This window comes from Corticium candelabrum, chromosome 22, assembly GCF_963422355.1.
Source record: "Corticium candelabrum chromosome 22, ooCorCand1.1, whole genome shotgun sequence".
Taxonomy (NCBI): domain Eukaryota; kingdom Metazoa; phylum Porifera; class Homoscleromorpha; order Homosclerophorida; family Plakinidae; genus Corticium; species Corticium candelabrum.
In genome coordinates this window covers 5,138,308-5,161,073 of record NC_085106.1, presented here as the reverse complement: position 1 = coordinate 5,161,073, position 22,766 = coordinate 5,138,308, and the positions used below count along the sequence as shown (strand labels likewise).

The 22,766-nt window shown below is 42.4% G+C and overlaps 2 protein-coding genes across 2 annotated transcripts; both read left to right on the top strand.

Moving 5' to 3' along the window:
- Positions 1-904: 904 nt before the first annotated feature.
- LOC134197007 (S-adenosylhomocysteine hydrolase-like protein 1) lies at positions 905-5,621 on the top strand. The gene is made up of 14 exons (XM_062666240.1): positions 905-1,133; positions 1,193-1,223; positions 1,276-1,370; positions 1,432-1,538; positions 3,820-3,889; positions 3,941-3,987; positions 4,048-4,111; positions 4,175-4,263; positions 4,330-4,400; positions 4,460-4,554; positions 4,613-4,705; positions 5,115-5,183; positions 5,237-5,315; positions 5,385-5,621. The coding sequence occupies exons 4-14, from the start codon at positions 1,465-1,467 to the stop codon at positions 5,510-5,512; spliced, it is 879 nt and encodes a 292-aa protein (XP_062522224.1). The 5' UTR covers positions 905-1,133; positions 1,193-1,223; positions 1,276-1,370; positions 1,432-1,464; the 3' UTR covers positions 5,513-5,621.
- A 4,487-nt stretch (positions 5,622-10,108) lies between these two features.
- On the top strand, positions 10,109-16,921 carry LOC134197572 (uncharacterized). The gene is made up of 2 exons (XM_062666920.1): positions 10,109-10,370; positions 16,346-16,921. Exons 1-2 carry the CDS (start codon positions 10,191-10,193, stop codon positions 16,757-16,759), a joined length of 594 nt encoding a protein of 197 aa, XP_062522904.1. The 5' UTR covers positions 10,109-10,190; the 3' UTR covers positions 16,760-16,921.
- The last annotated feature ends 5,845 nt before the right edge of the window (positions 16,922-22,766 follow it).

The window sequence follows — 22,766 nt, the reverse complement described above, 5'->3', positions numbered from 1 at the left end:
ATCAAGAATATGATTTTGACTTACAAGATACCGTCTCAAGACAAGAATGTATCCATTGACAGTGCAATTTAGGAACACTGCCATTAAGTGAATGCATTACGTGAGGGTAGTCACATCTTCACGCCAACATACAACGAGTGGAGAGTGGTCTGGCTATGCAAGACAAGTTATTACCCGAAGCCCGGATATCCGGGCTAAGGGTATAGTAGTCGTCTGGTCGACAACCGTATGACCGTATTTGTACTCGATTAGCACAGATACGAATGAAGCTATTTTGACCAATAGATGAGAAGTGGTGTCATTACCGACCAATAGACGAATGTGATGTCATCATAAGGCTCTACCTCTCTTTGTTTGGTAGCTGCTAACGAGAATTTGGCCACCGGGTGTCTGTCCTGTACGTGGTGTTTAGCTTTTTTGCTTTACATAAGGGTTTAGCACATAGAAACAGCGCCTAGTCTACATTTGCATGTGCATGTTTTTTCCACCAACAACCAGGCATCTAGAGAGTGATGATGCTGGATTCAGGCACCATGTGGTACGTGTAGCTGTACCTAACTTGTAACATTTTGCTTGTTCCCCGGGATTTTTGCATAGTGGTTCTGCAGTCTGACAGCTTGAATTTCGATGTGCGTGACTGAGTGGCTGCATTGTTGTTGCAAATATTACTAGTATTGTCTTCAACAGAAATTTGGCGCTCCACGGGAATTTGCGAAGGGGAACGTGCATTGTCCATGACAGTGAGTCTGTTTGTCGGAGAAAGCAACTGACCTGTATGTATGCAAGTCTGGAGACGCTTTGCACGTTTGTTTATCTAAACAAATGCATTGGAAACCTTAGCTGACACAAGTTTGTTGGGCTAAAACCTCAGTATGCAGAACATTGTCTCGTGATGAGATATGTGATTAGATACCTCAGCCGAGGGTTTAGCACAGTAATGAGCTTCTCTGTTCATTAGAAGCTAGGTGCATCTAAGTTTTACTCTTATTCTGAACTGCTGTACTTTTTTATTCTTTGAGTGTAACAGATTGGACTGCAAATGTATGTTTGATGATCTATAGGTGTTAATAGAGACTCTTCAAGCTGCAGGAGGTCAAATCAGATGGTGTTCATGTAACATTCACTCAACACAGGTACATGTATGTGTTCTAAGAGTATATTGGATAGAGGGTCTTATGATGATGTTTGTTAGAATGCTGTAGCTTCAGCAATTGCAGACGCAGGTATGATCAGCCTATTGAACACTTTCAAGATTTTCTGATTTTGTCCTGTTAGGCATTCCTGTCTATGCATGGAGGGATCAGTCTGAACTAGACTTTTGGTGGTGTATTGAGAAATGTGTTTTCAGCGATAATTGGCAGGCTAATCTTGTTTGTATTTCTTATTTCTTATACTTTTTGTGATGCTGTTTGATTGATTGTGTTGTACTAGATTTTAGATGATGGTGGAGATGCGACTCATGTCATGTGTACAAAGTTTAGTGGGACATTCAAAATGATAAGAGGAGTAGTGGAAGAGAGTGTCACTGGAGTTCATAGGTTGTTGATCTCAATAGAAACTGTTTGTTGGGATCAAGTTTACATATTTGTAGTACTGTAGTACAATTTCTGTGACAACTGCTACGATACAGTCTAAACTAACAGCTTGTTAGCTACATTGACTGACTGCTGTATACAGGTGAAATTGACAATTTTCTTGAAAATTACATTTCATGTCTTTCGTAATGTTTCATTGTGTGTCATGTATGTTTCATTGTCGCTACATCAAACAGTCGATACACAATGCTCAGTTGAACTAGCAACCAAATTTGTGCATTAATTAATACCAAGTTTCAGTAATTATGTCTTTCAGGAGGTTATGCTTTTATGGGCATTGGTTTGTTTTTGTGTGAGCGGGATTACTCAAAAATGATGAAATTTGACAGGACATAGAACTTTGATAGAGGAACGAATAACTAGTTTGGGGATTAATCCAAACCAGGGTCAGGTTTCTCTATCAAGGGGTCAGTTCCACTTAGAACTATTTGACAAGGAGGGTGGTGAAATGACTTCCAATTTGCTTCTGCACTGCCATGTCATCTCCATGAGGAATGAACACGTGGTCTTTCGTTGCTTAATAGGATCACTTTGTGTATTGCCATTAGTTGCTAGTGAGCCAGCACAAGTTCACGTAACTTGTGGCAACCTGTAGTGACTCGATCGGCGAGTTGCCAATCATTGTGACAAGCCATGTGAAGTCTCAGTAAATCACGTAAGAACAGCTTGTCGTGACTCTGCCGATTTCATTTACGTATAATAGGAAAGGTGATGATGAAATTTGGATGATAAACTTTGATAGAGGAACAATTGATTAGTTTTTTGGATCAATCCAATGTCATTTAAACGTAATGTGTGCATGCTAAGGTGACCGCAAAGGCCTTCAAATAGTTGTGAAACAATTATGGCATAACGAGGTAACTGAGCTGCCTTGGTAAATGGAGGTTTGCACTCTAAGAGCGCTTTCTAGCTTATGCAATGTAACATGTTATGCTGAGAGTTATTTTGATATGGCATGTTTGCTTAATTGCAAGCGTTTGTTTTACCAGCAGGGTCATTCTTAGATCCAGGGTTGCTTTTTCCATTATGATGGTGCAAATAGTGGCTCCAGGCGTAAAATTTGTGGCTCCATGTCTAAAACTTGTGTCTTCAGACACAAAACAGTAAGGTAATAAATTATTACATAATAGTTATCAATTTGACAACAAGGTCTTCTCAGCTTGACTGTTTTGTTGAGAAATGTTATGCACTTAATTAATGGATCCTGTTCCCAGAAGTGTATTGATATTGCAATAGAAGATAATTGATGATTGTCCAATATAATATAATTGGTACAAAGACTCGAACAGTTGATAACACTCATTCGATAAAACTGTTGATGTGTTGTGCCTTGAAGAGTTTTAAGCCTGTGTATAGAAATGGGCTGGCACTGCTGCTTTACTATGACAGCCTTGCTCCACACCTTTGTAATGGCGGAATTTACCACATTTAAATGGTGGAATTTACCACATTTATTATCAACAGCTGTGACCCTAAAATGCCCTTGAGACCACAATTTGGTCCCCATTGTCAAATTTGATCAGCAACCCTGACCCTCCACTTCACAGTCACCACAGTTAGTTTTGTCTAACTTATGTTTTATGTATTAAAGCTTTTTGGGTATGGGAAAACAGTATGGGTTTAGCAGCTATAACAGCATTGTCTGTAATTGTGAATGCATGGTTCTGGGTTCAAAAAATAATGATGTTACAGTGCTCAAACTGGCATAGGATTGGTTAATATTAAGATCATTGTGTTTTTCTTGATTGGTCAATTTTGAAAGGTGGAGCTGGTGACTGTTGGTTCTTTATTAGCAATAAAAATGCAAAATTATTTGGAATGCAGGCTTTATTAGAAAAACCTTGTTTCCGTTTTGTTCGTTAGCATTGCTGATATGGCAGAGTGATGGCTTAGCACTCTAGAATTCTGAAACTGGATATAACAAGCTCATGAAGTACTTCTTTGGATACAATACCAGCAGTGCACTCAATAGTGTTGGTTTCATACAATAATAATTGATGTCACAAACTGGAACCAATTTTGTGTCAGCTGTAGTCTCTGTTCATTTATATCGATCAATAGTATACCTTGCTGTTGTTTTGTTTGCGCACATGAGACATGCTTGTGTGCTTTGCTGACAAATTTGCAGTTTATAGTAAATTAGTAATGGGGTTCTGAAGGATAAATGCTTGATTGTGTTGATAGATCTTTCACTTGTGTTATGAAACTCAATTTTGTGTCATAGGTTGTATCAAATGGCACAAGGTGGCAAGTTGTGTGTACCAGCAATGAATGTTCATGATTCGGTCACAAAGGTAACAGCTGTTCTTTTTCATTTTTGTCCATTGTCACACTGCAGATTTTAGACCAAGTTTGACAACTTTTACTACTGCCGAGAGTCTATCATAGACAGGTTAGTCATCATTTCCTAATGATTGTGTTAAGATAATCACATGTTTGTTTTGTGTTTTAGCATCAAACGCACGACAGGGATTTTGTTTGGTGGGAAGCGGATTCTTGTATGTGGCTATGGAGAGGTCTTTGCAGAATTGACTGTTACTGTGGTGTAGGCTTCTGTATTTGCTCTGTGACGTGTGAAGGTAGGCAAAGGATGTTGTCAGTCTTTGAGAGGTCTTGGTACAATAATTTATGTCACTGAAATTGATCCGATATGTGCTCTTCAAGCTTGGTAAGAACAAGTTGGAATCTTGTTACATTAAAAGTGCGGTAGTTTGGTCATCTGATGCATGTGTAGTATGAATGGATTCAGAGTTGTCCTCATTGAGGATGTTGTGGCTGAAGTGGACATTTTGATTACTGCAACTGGTGAATAGAATTACCTCAACGACATATGGGTATGTTTTATGTCTCTTTGCTTTTTGCAGGTAATAGGAATGTGGTTGTTTCAAAGCATCTGGATAGTCTGAAGAGTGGTTGTATTGTGTGCAACATGGGCCACACAGATGGAGAAATTGACGTGGCATGTTTAGTGATGTTTTGATTGAATGTTGAACTTTATTGTCTCCTTCAAATTTCAGGAGTATTTGAGGAAAATGCAGTGGGAAAAGTTGGAACATCAAGTGGATCAAATTAAATTTCCAGATGGCAAACACATCATCCTTCTTGCTGAGGTTTGATTGTCAAAAGTGCTTCAAGGGTTTTTGACATGTTTCTGATATGATCTAAAGAATTTTTAGTTATGGAATTTCTGTCATAAAGTACATAGTAAACGTTGTGACTTGTTAGAGAGAGAGAGAGAGAGCTGTTTTGTAGTTGTGGAACACGTGAGTTGTTCATGACGGGAAATATAGGATTGCAATAAGAAAAAGCATGTACTATGGCTTGACTACGTGCGAAGAGATTATCATTAATGCACTGACTCGACAGCATTGGCAAAAAGTGGATAGCAGTTGTCAACATCGGCAAAGAGTAGACAGATATTGTCTGAAAGCATTTTATATTAATTTTTGTTGGTATTTATTTCATTTGTTTTCCGGAGGTTCATTTCTGTTTGATGACGTATTGATTATGACTCTACAGGGTCGAACAGTGAACTGGAGTTGTTCAAGTTTGCCTCCTCTTGTACTTAGTATTTCATCTGCAACACAGGTTAAAGAATTTAGTCTGTTTTGAAAGCAATGTATCAGCAAATTGCTTCTCAGGCTTTGGCGCTGGTTGAGTTGTATAATGCTCCTTTGGGGAGGTACAAAGGAGACGTTTATTTGCTACCTAAGAAGATGGGTTGGTGGCATTTTACTCAACGTTAATGTTATTGTTTAATTGTTGTTTTATGTACATTGTACCATGCAGACGAACATGTGGCTAGTCTTCACCTTGATGAGTTTGATGCTCGTCTTACAAGTTTGAATGACGAGCAGGCTGCTTACTTGGGAATAGCAAAAGCAGGTCCGTTTAAACCAACGTACTACAGGTATTAATGACATCGTAACTGGACCATTTAGTGTGTAGTATCTTTTGACGAGTTTTTTACGTCGTAATGTATTGACTGTTTGTGAAATCTACTATTTTAATTGAACATATTCTTAATTAATTGTTGGTGACGCTTAGTAGTTGGAGGTGTTTGCCATGCGCACTTGCACGAGTCTTGGACCTCATATGCATGCAATATTGTGCATTCAAGAAACGTAATGTCTATTTTGGCAACAAAATTTGCGGTATGTACAGTTGTGCTCAAAAGTAAATAAACTCCTTATGAATTTATCCAAACTTCTCCTATCTAATATTTGCAAATCAGAACATTTAATGACTCTGTAACTCAGACATTAAAGCTATCCAAAATCTGTAATAAGGCACGAAATGGACACTAATTTGAGTTGAAACCAAATATATGGACTTTAAGAGCTGGATTAAACCTTAATTTATGTTTGTTTATTCTTCTACCTTTATTCTTCTACAGCTATCTATTTTTTCTTGTTAGTGTATGTATCTTGTCTGGCCTATAGCACTGTACCTGTAGTGGTATGAAACAAAATATATTATTATTATTATATTCTAATTTTCGCAGAAATATGTGAACCTTCCATCTAGTATTTGGGATGCTCTTCTTTCACTGTGACAACTTTAAGTAGTCTCAGTCTGTAGGAAGCAACAAGACTTTGGCATCGTTCTGTGGGAATTTTAGTCCATTCCTCTACGCAAGAAGTCCTCAGTTTCGTTAGATATTTGGGGTAACGAGAATGAACGGCTTTTTTCAAATCACCTCACAGCACTTCGATGGGATTGAGGCCAGGACTCTGACTTGACCACTTCAAACAATTACCTCATTATCTTGCTGCAACTTTCAATTGCAACCACCAGGGCAAGATTTTTTGACTGACAGAAGAACGTCTTTGTCAAGACTATCCTGCATGGTCGATGGCCGAATTCATTCTCCCATCAACAATAGTGGGATTTTCATTTTCTGAAACAGCAAAGCATCCTCATACCATGATGCTGCCTCCATCATATTTACGGTGGGAAGCATGTGTTTGTCTTTGTATGCTGTGTTTGGTTTACACAGCGTTTGTGAATGTGACCAAATTGTTCAACTTTCGTCTCATCAGTACACAAAATTTTCTCCCAGGAAGTCAAAGGATCATCAAGATGAGTTGACGCATACCAAACGTATTTGGCGATGGACATTTTTTCAGCAGGAGTTTCTTGTAGATTGTAGAGTTTCTTGTGACGTCACTTGTAGATGATTTGCCTAAACGTTGACAGATGAATTCCGTACATTTGGAGTTTAATCCCCTTTTCAGCTTGTGAGCTTCTATGAATTGATTTCGGACACCTTCTCACAGTTCTTTGATCTGTGCATCAGCAGATGGAGGAGACAAAGTAGAAAGTATTGTTTACTCTGACAAATTGCTTTGATTTGTATCTTTCTAGTGTAATTCATATTGTGAGTTTACAGGACATTCAAAATATTGAAAAGGAAGGACTATGTCTTCTTCACTTTGTTAATCTATTGTCAGGGTTCACATAATTTTGCAAGGGTTGGCTTTTGACAAAGGCCGATTCTTCTAGGAGGAAAATCCGCTTCTGTACATGTCAAATGTAGCTATGCATTTGTTTGAAATTTTAAGAAAAGTGATTTGTGGAAATACATAGGGAGTTTACTTACTTTGTGCACAACTGTATGGGTCTCCTTACAACATGCCTATGCCTAACTATAACACTCACTTGTAAATTGCAGCTACATAATTATATAGAATCGGTCTAAAACCCCTATTTCAGATTATTTATCATTTACGTATACTATATGTCCGTGTTTACGTTGTTGAGTGCACGCATTAGTTTTTTCAGTCAGTTTTGTTGAATCAGCTCATTGCGTAATACGTGTACTTTGTAGTAAAATTCCGTCACCCGCGCAATAGGTGACTCACGTATGGTTATTTCCTATTCAGCCGCGTCTGCATGTAGATCTAGAATGTTCGTTTTTAGCCTTCTCCGTTGCCGTTTAGAAGTGGGCGGTGCGTAATGGAAAAAAAAACCCGATGACGTCACAACCCGTCACGTGATTTTTTAATTTGTAATGTTTGGGTTTCGGAAAATATAGATGAACAACTTTGATAGTCAAAAGCAAAAACTAAACTTAGTGCAAGAGACTAATTCTAGCTTTAGCTAGTCTGCCCTTAAGCAAAGTAAATAATTTGTCTAAATCTACTTCTGCATCACAGTATATAGATGTGAAGGAGTCCAAGATGGAACAAGCGACTTTGGATCGAAAGCAGACTTTCCTTCACATCTAAGCGGCGGTTCGTCCGACCCCCCAGCCTACGTACGGGCCTGTTCTCTCATCCAATTAAGATCCAGCTCTTTCTGGGGATTGTCTGCTGTTTACGTTACCCGCACGGACATCCTTCTTAGCTTGCCTTGATCAAAGACTGGATGGCTATGCATGGGCTTGATTCGCATCTCTCTCGACGCATGCAAGGCCGAGAAGGCGTGTCAAGGGAGTTGCTCCTTTGCATTGCTGTACAGCAACTCTCCACGAGGGACTCAATTCTGCTGCTCCGAATTGATTTCGGTATATAGACATTCATTTGTCCATGCAAGTGGAACTGTTGTGTGCGCATAGAGAATTTGACTGTTACCATCGCGGTTCGTTCGGATGAGACTGTGAGCGTTGTGAGACAGAAGAATACGGCTGTCGTTCGGGTAAGTCAAGTGAAGATATTCTAGAACGTGTGCAGAGAAGACAAGCAAGCAATGATTGTTCAGTATGCTGCATGAACACTATATGTACTGGTAATGGCACCCGATGCGAGTATATAGCTCTTCCTAATCCATCTCTGTTTGCAACCGGTCGTGTAGATTCTTACCTGGGGTATCGATTGACACATGCAGCCAAATGATAGATCTTGAATTTACCACCCGTACGGTAGCCACGGCGGTAAATTTGTCAATGTATTTGTGAGATGGGTTTCTTCTAGACGTATACGTATGCCCGACATTCGACATCATTCAAGGTGATCATTTGGTTTCTTCCTACTGGACTCCTAAATTGTAACTAGAATTTCGGAGTGTTGGCAAAGTCGAGAGCTCTAATAAGTAATAATATTATATGCACATATGCTCCATGCAGTTGGATTGTCGCCATCTGTGACATCAGCTACTGTACTGTAGCAGAGCCATTGCGGCACCCATGACAGGGTCATGAAACCAATAATTATTGTGGCCATGCTTCTTCCGCAGTCGTCCCAGAATTGTCTTAAGTAGGTTCAAGATCATCTAGACTCGCTTGAGGTAGGAAATCAATGTGCTCGCTGACGTCACCGTTGATTTGGTATTGAAGTGATCGAAATAGGAACTATTCGTTGTCCACGAAGTAGGTGTTATTCGTCCAGATATCTGATCTCCTTAGCTAGAATTGCTGGCATCCGGGGGAAGATACTCAATGTGTTCAAACTCAGTGCTCAGTCAGACGCTCAAACACTTGTAGATGAGGTGATAGAATTTTAGTGCTTAATACTGCTTTAAATATCTGAATTAATTTGTGCAATTGAATTCAATCGTTTCACACTACTACCCGCTAGGATACTACTCTATTTCTGTTGGTTAATTAATGGGTTGTTTAGCTAGCACTCTTCCAGTACTTTCCTGACTTGAGAGTTGGATATCAAAGTCTGGATCTGTTATTGAAAACTAATGGCTGGATTACTGTAGTGTGAGCGAGGAAGTCACCGATTTTACACCAGCAGTTTTGCTCAACTGGTGCAACTTGGCAGCTTCGACGTTCTGACATTTGGATAGGAGGTTCTGGCGTTAGGTCAAAGCTCTTTGCGCTAGCTCTGCATTTTTGGTGGCTAAAGAGCCATCTTCGAGGCTCGAGCAATAATGGCGTTTATTTACTTTTTACTATGCTGCTCTCTAGACGTAGTCACATGATGATGCCCAACTACCACGCCTTACTGTCACGCTGAGGCTCTGGGACCTGAGTGACTTCTGTCACACCAACTTCCGATTTGTAAAAGGCAGTAACGTACGCTATCAGCTGTCATCGCCTGTCTGTTTAATTGGTGGTTTTCGTCGTTTCAAAGTGAAACGAAGCCGTTTCGGTTGAGATAGCTTTAGACACTGACGAAAGTTGTGCAGTGAGTATGAAGCTAACAAGCACTGGCTGAATAGCCACTGAACTAACAAACCTAGTCTCCATAATTATCTGAGACTGCGCAGTCTTTACTGTTCGGAGCGCTAGCCTGTTCCCTGCAAACGACCAAACACGGCCACAGATCGGGGTGGGACACTTGGGAAGTGATCGTAATCATTGAACTAGATAATTCTATATATAGCTAATAATTCGGCATTAATTAATTAAGCGAATTGAATGAATTGGCTAGTAACTAACTGTATAGCGTCACAGTAAGACATAATCCGCAGTCTAGATGATAATTGCTATTCTTAGAGGAAGTTTTCTTGCTTGTCTGTGAAGTTTGCTGACCTTCGCTAGAAATGCTCTGTCCCGGCTCTTGCGCAAGGACAATCGTAAGTGACACACAGAGGACACAATGACAAGTGTGTGGTATCCAATCAGAATTACCCTTGCCGTATTTCAAACTTACGTCGCCTTTGGTTGTTAGAGACGCTGCCATCTAGATTAGCCCACTTGGCACCATGACCAACAGACAGGATGAGCAACATTCACTAGACTTGGAATTTTGTAAACCACACTGTCAACCTGGCGCTCTTCCAATCAAAACCTTTGACCACACTTACTTATCTGATGAAGAACTCGATGTCGAGAACTACCTACAACAGTGCTACGACTGGTGGTACTCTTATTATACAGCTGCAGTAAGTAATTGTATACACTTGGATGAGACATGATAAACATGTAAATTAGGCCCGAGCCAGAACGCACGTGTACTGTACGCTCGCGATGTTAGCTGCCTTTAGCTGTACTCTATTGCTGTGCATGGCAATGTTGCACTGCACGTTATGCCACAAACGTAAAAACTACTCCCAGACTCTGGAAATCGACTTGCCAACTAGAGTGACCGGTGGTAGCCTCGACCTTCCAGCGCCAATAGGCCATTGACGTCCGGGACTTTTACGGGTTTTTCCACGTGACTGAGTGGCAACTCGTTCGAGTGGCATGTCTGTCAGCTGCATGTAAATGTCTTTAAGATTGACTTCCACATATTTTAATGGTATGGATGTAAAACAGATATGTGTGTAACCTTGACCTGATTGGCGTGGAAGTCCACTTGCCCTGTACGTTTTGGAGGCGTGCGATGTGGGAGAAGAAGAGCCGGATGTCGCTCATTCGGACATTTATGTACCCAGTCCTCTCCTCGCTCGCGTTCCACGTGTTTTAGCACGTGCTTTTTGTTCCACCAGCCAGGAGAAGGACTGCTAACATATTATGTCACGTGAAGAACTAGGTTATAAGTGTGTTGATTGGTCAAAACTGTAAATATGTTATTACAAATTAAAGGCAGTCGTAGGATCCTATTAGAATGAATTGAGAGAGTAGCACTCACAATCAGATGGTTACTAGCGATTACTGTCGTCACCCAAGGTGCAAGCTCATTACTGTTGTCTGCTGTGGACATCCTGACAATGACGTCTTCTCTAGCCAGAATTGACAGAGACGTCTCTAGCTGCTCTGTGAATGGTAGCCAATAGCTATATAGACGACAGGAGCGCGTCTAGGGTGTATTCACTACTGCTAGATGTGAAGCTACGTGTTGTACTGTATCCGTAGGCGCCTCGCGTGCGTGAGTAACACTTCCAACGGAGTTTTCAGACCGTCTACTGAAACGCCGAGTCCTAGCTAGACAATACGTATTTGTTGAAATCCTAGCTGTCATGGAAGTAAACATGCAAACTTCCTAGTAGTTTAGATTACGTATAAAGGCCTGGTATAGGTACGTAGTCGTCGTTTTGCGATCGTGATCAAGACAATTGAAATGTACAATCTAGGTATGCACTCAGTTCCGTTGTAACGACAGTGGTATGGTATTTACTGACATAGAAATTGATATCAGCAAACATTGACTATCAACAGTGTTAAGATGCAGCACAGTGTAGTAAAGGATTGATCATACTGTAAGTATGGGACGTGTGAATAGTTGACTGTAGGTGGCATTCAACTCCTGAAGGTGATTCTTGGTTGTCAAGTACACACAATCCCTAGCTACAATACAAAAGGATGGGGCGACGGAAGTTCAGGAAGCATTTTCTCCGCCGTTCGGTCACTTGAACGAATCGTTCTTAGACTCATCTGTAGTCGGACACGGAAACGATTTTTAAGGTAGGTCCTGGCATGAAACGTGGTCGCGGAGAGAAGAAATTTGAGATTTGTGTGCGCGCGCACACACACACACACACACACACACACACACACACCACACACACACACACACACACACACACACACACACACACACACACACACACACACACACACACACGCACGCACACACACACACACACACACACACACACACACACACACACACACCAAAAGCTCGATGAAGACCCATATAGGACCACGCTTATTTCTGTTGTGCAACCCGAATTAGATGCCGCGCTACGCTCGGCAACTAGATTAATGTCCATGAAGCGAGGGTTTCGCTCGTCACAACGAAAACGATTTACTTTGTAACTCTAAGTTCTGAAGAGTTCCTAGAAAGAGTGTAAAGCTTTGTGTTTTTGTGTTGGTTGGCTTCGTTTAGTTAGCTAGTATGGCGTGCGATCTCTGCCAAAACTCCCACAACGCAAACAGACGTCGGTAGCACAACGCAAACAGACGTCGGTTGCATGCACAACGCAAACAGACTTCGGTAGCACAACGCAAATAGACTTCGGTTGCACAACGCAAACAGACTGCGGTAGTACAACGCAGACAGACGTCTGTGTAGCACAACGCAAACAGACGTCGGTTGCACAACGCAAACAACACGCATGCAGTTGCTTAGTTACTCATACGCATGCTGTAGAGCCTGCAGACCTTGCAGTACACTGTGGACAACGTTGAGCTTCCGTTCGGCCTCAAGTAGACACCACCTGAGTCTAGTACGTACCCATATAGAGAAGAGTTGATTGTACATGCAAGTTATTGGTGGTAAAGAAGATTAATTAACTCTGCAAGATACAGCGCAAGTTTACAGAGTCGCAAGGTAGGGAAAATCATTTGCTAGTCAAATTTCATGACAACTCAATACTAAGCGAAATTCTATTCAAAGATCGATCTCTTATTTGAGATAAGGCAATATCCTTCATTGTCAAATAGATATCGATGCCAAATGAATCACTGTCTGCTAGAGGGTCAATGCGTACATCCTGCTGCTTTGAGCATCAACAGATGATGCTATGTTTGCCATGTCGACATGGCTGTGGTCACCCAATCTATCAGAGAGTGCGGGCCTTCCCAATCTATCATGGATGCGAAGAACCTAAAATGGCCGCCCACTCAAAGTATCCAAACGCGTCCTATCCAGATTTCTTATAACTCAGTAAAAAATCTCAGAACGGGCCACTTAACACTAGAATGTAAACGGTCCGAATTGTAGCCAGACTACTAACGCTGACACTAGTCTCAGAATTTAGGTCGTCTAGGAAGCGCGTCACATTTCACTCTTGTCAGCCAGGATATGTAGCGCCTCACTCACATACCCATCCCTACATACCCATCATTTTCTCAAATGTTTCTAGACTTGTTCTCTAGAGTGATGATGCGTCACTATCATTTTATCATAAATACGCATTGACCGGGCAAAAGAAATGAACTTCAGCAACTTCTACTGTTTGCGTTGTGCTATCGACTTCTGTTTGCGTTGTGCATGCTACCGACGTCTGTTTGCGTTGTGCTACACAGACGTCTGTTTGTGTTGTGCTACCGCAGTCTGTTTGCGTTGTGCTACACAGACGTCTGTTTGCGTTGTGTTACCGCAGTCTGTTTGCGTTGTGCAACCGAAGTCTGTTTGCGGTGTACTATCGCAGTCTGTTTGCGTTGTGCAACCGCAGTCTGTTTGCGTTGTGCTACCGAAGTCTGTTTGCGTTGTGCATGCAACCGACGTCTGTTTGCGTTGTGAGTTTTGGCAGAGATCGCACGCCATATGCTCGACACCATATTATCAGTGCAGGTGGCAACAAAGTACAAGATCGGTTTCTAATTATACTAATGAAATAAATGGTTACATGACATAATATGTTACCAATCCTTCTCCTCGCTAGAGGAATAAAAAGGACGTGCTAAAACACGCGGAGAGAGCGCGAGGAAAGAACTGGGTATGAGTCTACAAGAGTCTTGAATCGTACAAGTCTACTAGACAGCTGGCCGGGTCAGTGATTTGTCGATAAATTGCATTGGTACAAAACAAGATAAATTTGTCATCAGATGTAAAGTTCGGCATTCACAATCAGTTTCATTGCCTCCACTTCTGCCATGCCATGGGTTGCTGTTGAAAAGTCGGGAATTGTTATTTAAATGCCTCCTTCACTAGATCAGCTTTATTGCTGGCTCTCGGGCGGTCTTGAGATCATTTGCGGCGAGCGTACGCTTTCAAATTCTTTTCGCGACACCTTTAGCCGTTTTAAACAGGGCTGGCAGTGCGGGAAAAGACAGATGAGAAGTATGGTGAAAACGGGTCATCCGACTTTTTTTCCTGACACGAAATGAAGAGAGCCTAGCCGACTGTGCTCACTTGGAGACCATTCATTTCGATTGACTGCTGCAATCCCTAAACGCCGACGTTCTAACTCGGCAGGAAAACGGTAAAACTTAGCGAAGTGCCTTTCTCCCATCTGCCATTGCAGTGAACTGTGAAACAACCTTTTCCATTGCCATTCAATATGGCGTGTAACCACGGTAACGTCACAGCCACATGACCAATATCCCGGACATGAATAAGGTCTACTAAATTTGGCCGTACATGTATGTAGAGGCTGATTTTAATTGACGTTACACGAGTCGGGAAGGCCGAGGCTAGACCAGTGGCGGATCCAGAAATTTACAGTAGGAAGGGTGCAGAAATGGATGACCGGGCGCTACGTTGGTACACAGTTGTCGCCCATAAGATCTTATACGCTATACGTCGCGCCAACTTCCAGACTATTATAAGCCGGGTTTACAATATATGACGCCCAGCAGTCTCTTCTGTTCCGTAACGTTTGCGGTCAGGTTCATAGTGTCAAACGTTGACGCAGAGTGATTCACAATTTGTAGCGCACACCGCGCACTGTAAGTCTACGCGAATTTTCTCGATGGGAAAAAAGTCTGTTGTCGATTGTGTGTGCTGTGTCGCTCCGAAGAAGCAAGAAGAGAAGGAAGCGTAGAAATGTTTGTCACCGTTCAGCTAGTACACGGGATACCCAAATGAGCCAATTGGATAGTAGCCTTTTACTCTGATTGGTCAGCTACTCAATTTCATTTCCACTCAACCAGAGACGACGTGCGGTTTTGACGCTGGAATAGAACTGAATTCTTTCCGTGCGTCATCTGTCCGTCACGGTCCACATTGTCACGTCACATTGCGTGAAGGCATTCCACAATATGCCGCTGGACCGACGCAACGCGAAGTAACGGAACGGACTGCTCTCCGTCACATATTGTGAACCCGGCTTAGGTAGTAATAATAATTAGCTGTATTTACACCTTCGCTTCAACAGGTATAAGCCTTCTGGAAACTAGAGGGTAAGATTGTCGCTACAATCAAATAGTGACGATATTTCCTTTTTATTGCGCTACTCGTAAAATCTACTGAAGTTACACTACTAAGTGACTGTCGGTTCACGTAACCGTAGTCCGTAAATAGTATACGTAGTCGTAAAATGTAGTAGCGTTACCACTTCCTACAGCCTCGCTCAGACGCAGTGTGGATTGCAGTCCCGGATGCGCTAACCACTTACAGGACCTCGTAGTAATGTTAGGTTGCCGTATAATTTTCTAATGCCACGAAAGCGATTGATTTCGTTGTAGAAAGGTAAGTTCTGTTGTTTATTTCCGACAAAACCTGCATGAAATACAAATTTCAGTAAACGCTAGCTAGGCGGATCTGATTGGCGGTAGCTCGTCCATTGTCTCATGTGCAATGAATCGTAAATACCGCTCTGTGAATGGACCGACTGGGGCGTGGCACATTCCTGAGCGTGACGGACATCTATTTTGACCCGGAAGTTAAAACCTACACGTTTTGAGTATGTTAGTCGCTAAGTCACGTATCTCTACAAAGTCCCCATTCCTATGGCTCGTGCATAGTTGAAGTAACGTATACCCTACCAGCGCGTCTGGTAATGTACCTTAGTCGCAAAATCACACTGTTTCGGCTGTGATAGTTTGAACACTTGTCCAATGAACAAACTTAATCAGCCACAAGCGCGCCTCCATTTGGATCCGTGACTACGGGACATGGACTCACGTCTCTTGAACTAGCCTCGTGGCTAGGGAAATGCAAAAGCGCTGCATGGTCACGAGGCTACTCTTGAACGCAAAAATATATACCATTTGCAAGAGTTGTCTGTATAGTTCGTCTGAGCAGTAACATTGTTACAACCATTGCAATACGTATCCTGCGGCAGCGGAGCGACTCGCAATTAAGTTGGGAGGAGGGCATGAAAAACCCCAGAGTCTAGACATGGACTATTCCGATTTTCGTTCCTTTCCTACCGTAAGTACTGTTGGCTTACAAAAAAAGTTGGGGACAGCTGCTCCATGCAGTCCCCCAGCCACCTATGCAGCTTCGTCGTCGCTGGTTTCTCTGTAGAGTGTAATTAAATACACAGATAGCATTTACGTGAAAGAATCGCTTTTCTGTGTTTTTTAGCTGGAGGAGGGATACACTGTTGGACCTGGAGAAATCTACTTTGACAACAGCACGGGTCTCTTGTACTACATACCTAATGCCATCCGTCAATCTGAAGATTACCCACAATTACAGAAATGCAGTGAAATGAGCGACTACGGGCATGATTGTATTGGAGTTGGTCACGAAGATTTGTACGCAGAAGTTTCCAACCCTTGCGTTATTGCACCGACGTACATAGTACATGACCAGCAAAGTCAATTTGTCCAGCAAGAACTGACCCCTCCACAAAGTCGTACCAGCAAACAAGAGAGAAAACATTCTTGTCGACACAAGCCTGTCGTCATCAAAGATCCTGATACAAAGGAAGATGTTACATTTGACGTTCTGCTTGGCTCAGATTCCCACTCGAAAACAGCACCTGAATCAGAGTAACTGTATGTAGATGTTGTTGCTGCTATTGTTGCATGTTTACAACTAAAAGTGGACATCTCAGTAGTTATAGAAGAGGCATTAACTCTTTACTAAAACGTAACTAGAGCGACGTGCAAAGTACACTCTTGCATGGTATTGCAAGCGTATTATATACCTGAACCCAGCGAACGCGTTTACGGACTAGATGCTGCATTTGGAGTCTCAGTGACAACCAACTGTTGCTCTGTGACTCCGCGATTGAGCAACCCAATGTATCTCAGCAAGCGTCGTTCCAGGAATACTGCGCCATTGCAAACGGATTTACTCGAATGCCTTGCACATCCCGGATGCGCAAATGCCTATTGGAAAAATTGCCTACTGAAATTTATACCAGTCCAAGCGTTAGTGAAAACACGGCCGATATCTCGTACTATTTTTACACCCAATCGGTGGACGCGTTCGGTTGTTTAGATGCTGAAGACAGTGCGCTGTGAATGCGCAGTTTCATCAGAATGAAGACTACTGTTCACTAGTAGAGTCCCGGATCTAATGTCTGTCATTTCCTAATCTCGGTCACTCGTTCTCTGCCAAAGAGCTGCAGCCAGACCTAGCTGCTACGCTAGCGTCATAGCCCTACTGGATAGCAACTAGGTAGAGCGGGTCACGTCAGCATCCGTCGTAACGTTGCTGCTGTAGAACTTGAAACTGATCGTACCTATTCTCGGTCAACAGAGTATCATATCTCGGTCAGTGCTTGCCATCTCGTTCCTACAACTCCATTTGAGACGCAAGTCATCTCTGTCGATTAGCTCATTATATGACTTCCTGTCGCCAAATTGTTGGTTTTGTCTTGTCAACCTCTACTCTCGCAGACAACGAAGAAGACGGATGACTCACGGGACATAATCTCGGTCACCTGATCTCGAGTGATTTTCTCTCTTCAGACGCAGATCTGAGGCGTTCTTTTGGCTACTGCTATAGTCATCAACGCTGGCTACTATACCTACGGGGTGACGTTAGTGCTCATCGTACTGTTGCTACGGCAGAACGTGAAATCTGAGAGACAAATACTCGGACATCAGGGATCATATCTCGGTCAGTCGCTTTCATAGCATTTCTACAAGACGAATTGAGACGTTAGTCATGTCTGTTGAAAGGTTCGCTTTGGATGTCTAGGCTACTGAATATCCGGTTTTGTCTCTTCAGTTTTTCTGTTGCAGGGCGGTGAGAAAGGTGATCGACCTACGGGACATAATCTCGGTTACAGTATGAGCGCACTTGTTGGGTTCTACAGCTTTCAGGTAAGTGGTCTTACCTTCATTGGGCATTGTACATACGGTCGCAGTCGACTAGGGCTGATTGAAAATGTTTTGTAGTGAATTTGTAGAACTATAGCAGATTCTAGTAATTACACTGTGTTGGCAAACGTTAGTTGTTCTGTCTAAACTATGTTTTTGAATAATAACTAAGATAACCTTTATTTAATACATCTGGTTTAGTGATAATTAGCAAATTTTGTGACTGGTAGATTATCATCATGGAGTTCTACATTGAAGCCATTCTAGCACTAGTTGAATATCACAAGATGCCTTTTCAGTATGCCAGGACTCTGCATACTTGCAAACTTGTGTTCTACAATCTTGTTGATTGTAAGATTTTAGCTACATCAGTTATTATCAACAACATGCACTGCTTAGTTCTATACACAGAAGGTTCGTTGGATATCTTCACTGGACTAATTATCATTCTCTCTCACAACTTCATAACTGTGTCATGAGACTCGGAACTGTGTCATGAGAAAGATTGTTGTCTCTTTGACAACATGTCACCATTTTCATAAATTCTCAGCATAACTCTCCTAGGGATGTAAAAAAGGAGTTTGTGTGCAATTCTACTTGATAAAATCATCAATCATCTCATCCAAGATAAAGAATCATTATATCTGCCAGTCGAGAATGTAGAAACAGGTAGGAATACTCTCTGGTTAACTGCCAACAAAATGTGAAAATTCAGAGTCATCACGTTGTATGTTTGAAGTGATAAAAATAGTAAGTTAGACAGACACATTCGTAACAATATAGCTCTAGAAAAACAGTAGACTAAAAATCGCACAATACAACCTACTCAGGAACCCGTCTTTCTCAAAATCGCCTGACCGAGATTATGTCCCGTACGCCATCACCTTTCTCACCGCCCTGCAACAGGAACAACTGAAGAGACAAAACCGGATATTCAGTGGCCTAGACATCCAAAGCGAACCTTTCAACAGACATGACTAACGTCTCAATTCGTCTTGTAGAAATGCTATGAAAGCGACTGACCGAGATATGATCCCTGATGTCCGAGTATTTGTCTCTCAGATTTCACGTTCTGCCGTAGCAACAGTACGATGAGCACTAACGTCACCCCGTAGGTATAGTAGCCAGCGGTGATGACTATAACAGTAGCCAAAAGAACGCCTCAGATCTGCGTCTGAAGAGAGAAAATCACTCGAGATCAGGTGACCGAGATTATGTCCCGTGAGTCATCCGTCTTCTTCGTTGTCTGCGAGAGTAGAGGTTGACAAGACAAAATCAACAATTTGGCGAAAGGAATTCATATAATGAGCCTATCGACAGAGATGACTTGCGTCTCAAATGGAGTTGTAGGAACGAGATGGCAAGCACTGACCGAGATATGATACTCTGTTGACCGAGAATAGGTGCGATCAGTTTCAAGTTCTACAGCAGCAACGTTACGACGGATGCTGACGTGACCCGCTCTACCTAGTTGCTATCCAGTAGGGCTATGACGCTAGCGTAGCAGCTAGGTCTGGCTGCAGCTCTTTGGCAGAGAACGAGTGACCGAGACTAGGAAATGTCCGAGATAAGATCCGGGACTCTAGTTCCAATCTATATGGTGCATGAAGCAGCGACTGTCGTTACCGTTCAAGATACTCTAGACAGATTTTGGAGAAGAAAAATTAAACTTTAGGTGAAGATTCGGAGAGCTTAATTTGCCACGGTTTGGCCCTTCTTTCAAATTCGCGACTTCCGTTCGGATTGATTCGTTCGCGACGAAAGGCATTATTAGCTCAATCACTCTGTCACAACACAGGGGAAGTCTACCGGTATACCCAAACCGGAAGTTAATGCACTGTGCATGGCTGGACCGGCCGGACTGGGTGCTACGGCCCTGCATGGTAATCCCGGATGGCAACAACACAGACCTCTACTTGTCTTCGTTTGAAAATTTGCTGTATACGAATACGTACAGGGTCGTGAGCAAATTTTCAAGACCATTATTATTATTGTAGCTACACATGTAATTAGATTTCTAGGCTTCTTCATCCGTGGATTAAATTTCAATATGGAATCCTGGGTAGGGTCTAACTGGGTACGAGAAAAAGGCTTTAACTTTTACCGAACCAATGGGCGGGCCAAATCTTTAGCCGGGTACCACCTAGATCGACGCGCTAGATGCACCTCTAATTACCATAGAAGAACTAAAATTTTAAAGGCCCCCGTCCTTGTCATGTTTGATTGACTGCAAGTCAGCAAGACGCGTGGCTATCGAAAAACTGTTATGAAACGGCAGCATATCACCACCATCATTTCGCTCTTTCGTCAAAACTGTAAAACACTGAAGAAGATTTTACTCTCCAATCAGCTTACGCACACTAACGACTATCACCTGTCCCATTATCCCCAAAGGGTCATATAAAACAAATATCAATTTTAGACACAAGCTCACGAGAGTCTGGATACCTGGTCATTGACTGGGGCAAAGGCCCCCGACTGCGACAAAGTCCATCAGCCACTGAGGTCCTAGTGGGACTTTGGGTGCCTACACCACAGTTGGCGTCGCAGTTGGTGCTTCTGCGAGTACCTGGCCAGGCTCCAGGAGATTGCTTAGCACGGCCCATAGCTCCCGCGTAGTGCATAACGATTAGGCTGGATGCGTAACTGTGTACAACAGCAGCTTCTTATTCATTTTGCCATTTGTGTGCGTGCGTGCGTGTGCGTGGTGTTCTACCAGGTCCCGTCGGTTTTGCTTTAGGGAGCAGACAAGTGGACTATCAAAGCCTCACATATGCAGCAGCTAAGTTCCTTTCACAATCTGACTATACTATAGGGGTGAAAAATACAACAGAGGGAAGATAGAATTACTGCTAAACAACTTGCATGTGAGTGAAGTCCCGGATAATGTGGCGGACGTCACGAGTGCCGTTGGCTCTGCATGAGTGCCTTCGTTTGCTCGTTTATTGTTAGTTGAACCTGTTCGTTAAAGCTGAACTGTAACAAGCATGGGAACGGTTCAAGAAATTACTTGTCCAGTTTCAAATTGCACCACCAAAAGCTAGAGTCATGGACCTTCACATCGCGTCTTCGAACATGTTCAGCTTTACCATCACTACGACGACCTGCCTCTTGATTTCTGTTTGAAACACTCGTTAAAGCCATGTGAGTATTGTGGAAAGCCGTATGTCAGCAGGAATTCATTCAATAGTAGTAACCTTCTCGCGCGACACATGAAACGTTGTCCGTTACGTCAATCAGGTATTATGAGTAATACTACCGATTCTTCTCAGTTGGCATTTTTGTCGGTTTCATCTGATATTGATTTGCTTAACACTAACTCTGACACAAACTTTGACGAAATTCAAAATTCTACTCAACCTCTCATTGGCTGTTTGTCACGTGACACTGCGTACCTGGATGGATGGGAATTTCTCGATCAGCTTGCAATAGACGAACGAGGAGGAAAATCAGGTTATAAAGAAGTTGAGGGAAGATTCGATTATTCCAAGAAGAGAAGAGGGGAGAATCATTTCATCTGACGAAACGTTCTCGTTGTAAGCGTGAAGTCGTCGCAGATTCTGACTTGAAAACGAAAATTTCATCAAATTACGAGTCTCAGCTTGTCAGTTCCGTTCTCAACAAGATCAAATTCGGTGCTCTTTCTAGAGCCGCCAATATATTGACAAGCTCAGGAATCGCCCCTGACACTGATGATACGTTCCAAAAGCTCAAACAACAGCATCCATCTGATAGAATCTTGTCATCCAACACTGAATCATCATCTCCACCCACTACTCAACCTATCCAAATATCAGAAGATACTTTCATCTCATCTCTACAAGGATGTCCAAACGGTTCCAGTGCTGGAAACGATGGATGGCGATTTAAGGTTTTAAAAATGCTCTTGTACTCTGATTTGACCTGGAAAGCTCTTTTCAATGTCTTAACCTGATTCTTGGGGGTTGTGTTCCTGATTCTGTGATGAACGCTATGGCTGGAGCAAAACTGATGTCCGTCCCATTGCAGTTGGCAACTGCATTAGACGACTCGTAGGTAGAACAGCTTGTTCGCACTTGAAAAATGAGATGGCAGACTACCTTGCTCCTTACCAGTATGGCGTTTCAACGCCAGGAGGAAGTGAAGTTGTGGCTCATTTGGTGCAGTTGTATTTGGAGCAAGACAAGAATTGTGTCATTTTGAAAGTTGATGCCAAGAATGCTTTTAACAGAATTAGTCGCAATCTCATTATGGATGAGGTATCTAAGCACTTCCCGGGTCTATACCCTCTTGTGGCAAATGCTATCTCAATTCCACTTCTCTAGTAGTGTCCGTAAAAGGTAGTGACTCTGTCATTTCGTCGGTGAAAGGTGTACAGCAAGGTGACCCATTGGGTCCTTTTCTCTTCAGTCTTGCCTTACACTCAGTGATTTCCACCCTCAGCATCAAGCATCCATCACTTTTGATTCCTTGCTACCTCGATGATGCAATGATCATGGGTTCCATAGACGATGTAAGATCTGTCTATTTGGAGATGAAAGACCTTCTCGTTAATATAGGCTTGGAGTTACAAGACGACAAATGCGAGGCTTACTGCCCCTCAAGATGTTCTGGATGGGATTTGCCTATTCCCTTAAGACATGATGGTTTAGTCATGCTGGGTACTCCAGTGGGTTCGGACTCTTTCGTAAGAAGTAAATGTTTGGACATTGTACAAAAGGAAAGTCAACTTCTTGATAAACTACCTTTGG